General features: G+C 38.8%; 1 protein-coding gene across 1 annotated transcript; it reads right to left on the reverse strand.

Annotated features, from left to right (window-relative positions):
• Window positions 1–1,681, reverse strand: LOC145075544 (uncharacterized). The gene is made up of 4 exons (XM_079021751.1): window positions 1,051–1,681; window positions 836–1,008; window positions 228–679; window positions 1–148 (listed from the first exon to the last, which is right to left on the reverse strand). The coding sequence occupies exons 1-4, from the start codon at window positions 1,679–1,681 to the stop codon at window positions 1–3; spliced, it is 1,404 nt and encodes a 467-aa protein (XP_078877877.1).
• Between the last annotated feature and the right edge of the window lie 5,877 nt (window positions 1,682–7,558).

The following is a 7,558-nucleotide window of genomic DNA, read 5'->3' on the forward strand; positions in this document are numbered from 1 at the left end:
CTAAGGTGGCAACTGAGTGTACGCAGCCATATCCATTAAGTTGCCATAGCCTGCAGCTGCATTCCTTTTTTCAACATCCACAATAAACGCCTCGTCCATTTTCCTTGCCTCCAACTTCATCCCCCCACAAGAAATGACATGCCAATGCCTACATATATAGATGAAAACCGCAAATATCATGAGATGTGAAAAGTAAAGTACTAATGTAATTGGATAAATGTACAAACCTTTGCTCAGTTTGGAGCATATTCAACCGTATTCTAATATTTGGACAAACAAATCCGGTTAGTTTCATAGTCACCATCCTTTGCATCACATATATATGAATGTCCTCTAACATGCATATTAGTGGTTTCTTTCGGGCATCCAAAATCACACTATTAAAACTCTCTGAAAAACCATTCTCTACTGACTCACAAGAATTATGAACTCTAAAAAAAGCCAAAGACCAAGTCTTTGGATCTCTAGCCATAAGATGCACAACTGCTTCCGGATTTAATTTTCCAATCTTTTTCATAACTACATTAAATTGTGCTTCAGTTGTTGCCTTGCTCGCTTTCCTAAACAGATTTTCAAACTTGGATCCACTAAATGTCTTTCTAAAATTCGCATAGATATGTCTAGCACACTGCCTATGTTCAGCTGCTGGAAATACTTCCTTTACTGCCTCAATCAAACCCTACATAAGTCACATTAATGTTTGAAATTCGAATAGCAATAACTAAATTTAGAACATGCAATAGTTTTGAACCATACCTTGTGTTGATCTGAAATTAGAACCAAACCGTTACCATCATTCCAACATTGAAAATCTTCTGAAAGAGTTTCTAAGAACCATTTCCAATTCGCTTTGTTTTTCCACAGAAACAACTTCCCAAGAAATTGGGAATATTCCATTGTTAGCATCTCTACCCACAGCACAAAGCAACTCCTCTTGACGAAAAGTTTTCAGAAAACAACCATCCAGGTTAATGATCCTCCTACATCCTCCCCTCCATCCCTCTTTTACTGAAGCAAAACATATGTATATTTTGCTGAAATAATTCTTACCATCAGGCATTGAATCAACACAAATTTTAACTGTGGATCCAGGATTTGATCTTCTAATCTCCTCACCATATGACCATAATCTTGCATAATTCTCAGCTATTGTCCCTTCAACTAGACTCAATGCATACTTCTTGGCTCTCCTACACTGACTCATACTCACGTTAATCCCAAAATTTGTTTTTACCTCCTCTCTAAGCATTCGGACGCTCATCTTTTGATTGTTATAAAATTGGTGCTTAAAGTGGGTCCCTATCCATTTGTAAGTCACAATTGATCCGAATTTGAAATTCTTTGCACAATTATGCTCATCGATAAGAGATTTTATCTGGAAAGACTTATCTTCACTCATCCAATAACCCCAAAGCCTAAAAGTACATTTGCCATCACAGCATTTGACAAGTAATCGTCTAGTATCATTCTTAACAAAACATAATTGATAACCATTCGCGACAGCATAGTTACAAAGCATGTGTTTCAATTGCTTAGGACTCTCAAACCTCATACCTAAAACAGGTTCCTGCTCCTTCCAATTTAGCTTATCATTGAAAATGTTTGGCAATTCGGGATAAACATCTTCATTGTTACCCATGTCTTCTTCGAAAAACTCACATGCACCTGCTTTCTCACCCATCTCTACCTGAATCTCATTACCCTTTATAAAAAAAAATGAGGCTTCTGATGGTCATCCTCATCGCCATCGACATCCTCATCCTCGTCGTCATCATCGTCGCCATTCTCTACCTCATCGTTTGTGCCACTGTCACCCACATCCCGATACCCTGGTGCAACTTCCTTAACCAATCCTGCGCCATCAAGTACTTCTTCCTCAACGTTACCAACAAACTCGTCTTTGTGTTCATCCAACCATTCTTGTATGTTACTATCCCCAAAATGGTCTACATACATAGGGAGTATAACAGCACATTCATATGCAATTTCAATGAAGTCGTAATAATCGGGGTCATTGCAAATTAGAGTCAAACCTTTTGGAAAATCAATATTAGGTTGGCAGTAATAGAGCTTCTCGCACTTTTCCCTAGTGAACCTTTCGATGAACACAACACACCCATCCTTGTCCATTCCTACGAAATCGATGTTCGAAAACCTCTGAGTAATTCCACCGGTGTAGCGTATGGGGTTTCTGGCGAACATTCCTTGGAAGTAGACATCTACTTGTAAGAATATGGGTTTCATGTTTGAGGATTCAGAAGCAGCTCACAAAAAAGGGTTTACCGATGAAGTGTTGAACAATAGATGTAAAAGGGCTCTTTTATAAAGCATATACCGACATTACGAAGGAGGCGACTAATTAATGACATGGCATTAGACGAAAGTCACAGTCAGCATCCGATGTGGTGTTAGTAGAAGGAGGTGGACTTAAAATGACCGGCTAACCCCTTCAAAATTGAAATAAGTACTTAATCAACCCAACAAAGAGTAATATGTTCCCTTATTAAGCCACAAAATAAGTTAACTGGCTAAATGGGTCAACCCTAGAAACATTATAGGGCCTATACGCCATTTTCCCATTGAAAAATTATATGAGAAATTTTTATTCTCATACACATCAGCAATTTCCCACAAGTCATCTGAAAATTTGTGGATTTTTTTTACAAAAGTTTGTATTTTCTTATCATCTAGTATTGCAAAATCTGATATCCGGATAGTGGATTTAAGGGAAAGAAGTCATGGTTATTTTATAAAACGAAACATAAAATAATTTAAGAAAAAATCATTTGATATTCTCCCACACTTGACATGACTTCAAATTTTTAGGTAAGCATTATGTAGTCATAAATTGTGAAACTCAATACGTTAGACATTTTGTTAAAAATTACAGTGTCGAATTTTCGTCAATAACTTTTTATATATTTATTAAATTTGGTCAAAACGAAGACAAGTTTGGTAAACTAAACTAATGTCAGATTGTCTTTACGACATCCTACATTGAAGTATGTTATATAGATAGTTGATGAGAGTTACAAGAAACACTTGAAAATTGTTATTCTAAAAGGCTCAGGTGTTTTCCATGTCGATACGGTAAATAGTCCTTTGGTTGAAGAGATTTTGATTTTTCAATACAATCTAATTAATAAATCATTTTTTGGTGAGAAACAATTTAGAGGAAGAAGAAAAGGCTCGTGTGAAACGATCTAGCGGGTGTGATGTCTAGGCTAGATCTAGTGAGTGTTTAAAGTGAGATTTCCAAAAACTATACTTTGTATACCAAACAGACCTTACCTCCAATATAATATTACCTGGTTATTCCTTATTTGATAAATATAGATGTAGACATTAAGATTATCGAGGAATCTAGATTATCATTATTATAGCCACAAGGAATATGAAACTAGACTAAGACTTAGTGATATCTACACCTAGGTCTTTTGAAAGGATAAGTTAAAGTGATAGGCGGAGCGCTGCCTAAATCACCAGCAGTGGCGGAGTTAGATGAGTCGTTGGGGGTATTGTAGTATCACCAAAAATTGTTATATATATATATATATATATATATATATATATATATATATATATATATAATATTGTTTGTAAACATGTTTTTTATTATTGTACCTCTAACTAAAGAGATTATAACATGTTTTTTTAATGCTCGATATTGGATAATTACATATATAATATATTGACAATGTTTGTACCCCATATCAAAATTCTTGGTTTCGTCACTAATCACGAGTCATCCACCTAAGTCGGGTGAGTGCATAATCTATTTCATTAACATAATTATAATACAAGTATTAATTAAAGTATTAAATATCTATTGAAAGTTATATGTGAAATATATGTTTATTGCTTGGAATATGTGTTAGATGTATATTGATGATGTACTATGTACGAACCAGATGTGGTTCTATATGTGTTAAAGATGCATATATGATACAATTACAAGATAATAATAATAATAATAATAATAATAATAATAATAATAATAATAGATGTATTATTGGTGAGAAAGATAAAAGTATATTAATAACTAAATGATCTGTAATAAAACATATATTGTAACAACTCAAATTTTCAAAAAAAAAAATCTTTTTAAATTCTCAAAACATAGCTCATGGCATTAACCCATGCCAAAAGGTAATTTTCAAAAACAAAATATCATCAAACAAGATCAAATATCCCAGAATCCGCATAAACTCTAAACATCAAGCTGGTGTGTACAATCATGTCGGTGTCTTCCTACGATCCTGTGATGTACCTGAAACACATTTAATCAACATTGTAAGCACAAAGCTTTGTGAGTTCCCCAAAATACCATATACACAAATAATTAACCTATCGTGGCTAAATCTCGATAAGGACCCTCTGGTCATGTGTCTCAGTGAAAACCCTCCGGTCTCACGTCTCTGTATGGACTCTCTGGTCACAGCTCAATAAATACAAAGAATAACATAACAGCATAAGTCAGACATAATGCATAATAGCACATAAACATATAAGACCCTCTGGTTAGTAATACAATTAATACCCTCCGATCCATAACATGAATAAGACCCTCTGGTCACACCAAAGTTACCACACAAGTAAGTATAATGAGAAGACTCACCTCTCGATGGAAAGCAATCAATCTCACACCCGAACTGGCGGTCTGGACTCCGCCTAGTTATATCACATTCATCTCTAATTAATAAATAATACTAATAAGCCCAAAATTCTAGGCCGAGTCTCTCTACAAAATCTCAGGAGGGTGAAAAGATTATTTTGCCCCTCCTTGGCCAAAAGTCCACAAAATGGCCAAAAGCTCAAAAGTCAACGCAAGTCAAGACCCAACGAGTGCGTTGGGCGTATAACCCTCTAAGTTGGGCGTACAACCAACCATGCATGCATCGTGGGGTCTCAACACTATGCTACGTCTAGCTGGGAGTACACACGGAGTACGTCTCAAATTTCCACTCCTCACTTCACTTGGTCTTAATCCGTTAATACAAATGATACAACTACATATCTAAGCTGAATAAATCCTATTACATCATAAAGTCGTGGACTTTAAGCCTTAGCATGGCTGAACAAGTCCCAAACTCACAAACTCTAACCTTTTCAACATAAAAGTCCACATAACTCACGCATGGAGAGGTTTAGACGATCAAGTTCCCATTTTTATGAATCTAGACAACCAAATACACTTAAAAGGACAGGAGATATGCTATAGAGTTCACCAAACTCACAAAGCTCAAAACTTGGGACATAAAACCCTAAAAATGGACCTAAAACATGAGCTAACACAACAATGAGCAAGTTTCGAACTTGATACCTCTAGAAGATGCACCAACAAGAGTAGAACTCAGATCCAAGAGCTAAAAGTACAAGTTATCCTTCCTTTAAGGCTCCTTCTTCACCAAAAGCTTCACAAGAACACTCAAATGAGCCACTAACACTCACATAAGATAGGGATACGAAATTAGGGTTTGAGGGAGGTTGGAGGCTGGAAATGAGTCCATCGTGTTCCTTAAATAAGGGCATACAAGGGCATTAGGGTTTTACTCTGAGCCTAGTATTCCCATCATACCCTCTGGTACGCCCAGCGTACTAGGTGGCCTCCGCGATCATGCAAAGTGCATGAGTACGCTCCGCGTACAAATGTGTACGCCCTACGTACTCAATTGCCATCTTTTCTCAATAAGGACTAGTCTTGAAAATTACATAAAAGATTAAGTTCATTGAATTAAACCTCTTTTCGGGATGTTACAATTTCCCCCCACTAGGATCATACTTCGCCCTCGACGTCATCCTCCGGAAACAGCTCTGGGTACTGCTCACACATATCGGACTCTGGCTCCCAAGTCCACTCTGAGCCTCTACGATGTTGCCACTGAACTTTAACCAAGTATACTGCCTTGTTCCTCAAGGTCTTTACTTTCTTATACAAGATTGCCACCAGCCTCTCAATATAATTCAGGCGATCATCAACCTGAATGTCTTCTAAAGGAACCACTATTGTATCGTCAGCTACACACTTCCTAAACTGAGATACATGGAAGGTGTCATGAATCTGACTCAGCTCCTCAGGCAGCTATAACCGATAAGCTGCCTTACCTACTCGAGCAATCACCCTAAAAGAATAAATGAATATAGGGCCCAACTTGCCCCGCTTCCTTAATCGGATCACCCCTTTCCAAGGGGATACCTTCAGGAGAACAAAGTCACCGACCTGGAATTCTAGCTCGGAACGTTGTCGATCTGCATAACTCTTCTGACGACTCTGGGCCGTCAGCAATCTCTATCTGACCTGCTGGATATGCTATGTCGTCTTGAGCACTATCTCGATGCTCCCCATAACTCTCTGTACGGCCTCCCCCAACAGATACGAGTCTGGAACCTCCTCCCATATAGAAACTCAAAAGGAGTCATCCTGATGCTGGTGTGATGGTTGTTATTGTAAGAAAACTCAACCAAGGAAGGTAGGAGTCCCAACTCCCACCAAAATCCATAACGCAGGCGCGAAGCATATCCTCGAGCGTCTGAATCGTCCGCTCGCTCTGCCTGTCTGTCTGCGGATGGTACACGGTGCTAAAATGCAGTCGAGTACCCAGATCCTTATGAGATTTCTTCCAGAATCTAGAAGTAAAACGCACATCCTAGTCAGACACTATAGATGTCGGCACTTTGTGTCAAGCCACCACCTCTTGAACATAGACCTTGGCCAGCTTCTCTGCAGAATAGCTCTCGCTTATAGCCAAGAAGTAAGCACTTTTTGTCAACTGGTCCACTATCACCCAGATAGTGTCCACACCCCTCACAGTCATCGGTAACTTGGCTATGAAATCCATAGAAATATGTTCCCACTTCCAAAGGGAAACCTCCAGGGGCTGTAACTTGCCATGAGGGCGTTGGTGCTCTGCCTTGACCTTACGACAGGTCAAACATATTTCTACAACCCTTTCCACATCCCTCTTCATACAAGGCCACCAATAATTGTGCTTTAAATCCAGATACATCTTCGTGGCCCCCAGGTGGATAAAAAACTTCGACTTATGGGCCTCCTCCATAAAAATATGTCGAGCTCCAACCATATATGGCACCCATATCCGCCCAAGGAGAGTCATGAGCCCCCTACTATCTATCTCAAAAGCCGAAATCTGCCCGATCACCCACTCCCTCTTGCGGTTTTCTGGTCTCATGGCCACCGCTTGGGCCTCCCTGATGACATCTAAGACTGGAGTCATCACTATCATCCTCATACATACATCTCAAATCGGGGCACTCGCTGCCCTACGTCTCAGGGAATCAGCTACCACATTAGCTTTGTCTGGATGATATAATATCTCACAATCGTAGTCCTTCACTACATTCAACCACCTCCTTTGCCTCATATTCAGGTTGGGCTTATCCATAAGGTACCTAGAGCTCTTATGGACCGTGTATATGGTACACCGGACTCCATAGAGATAATGATGCCAAATTTTGAGGGCGAATACCACCACCCCAACTCTAAATCATGGGTGGGATACCTTCTCTCATGAGGCTTCAGCTGCCTCGACGCATATGA

Source organism: Lactuca serriola, chromosome 9 (genome assembly GCF_051521515.1).
Source record: "Lactuca serriola cultivar US96UC23 chromosome 9, Lser_US96UC23_V15, whole genome shotgun sequence".
NCBI lineage: Eukaryota > Viridiplantae > Streptophyta > Magnoliopsida > Asterales > Asteraceae > Lactuca > Lactuca serriola.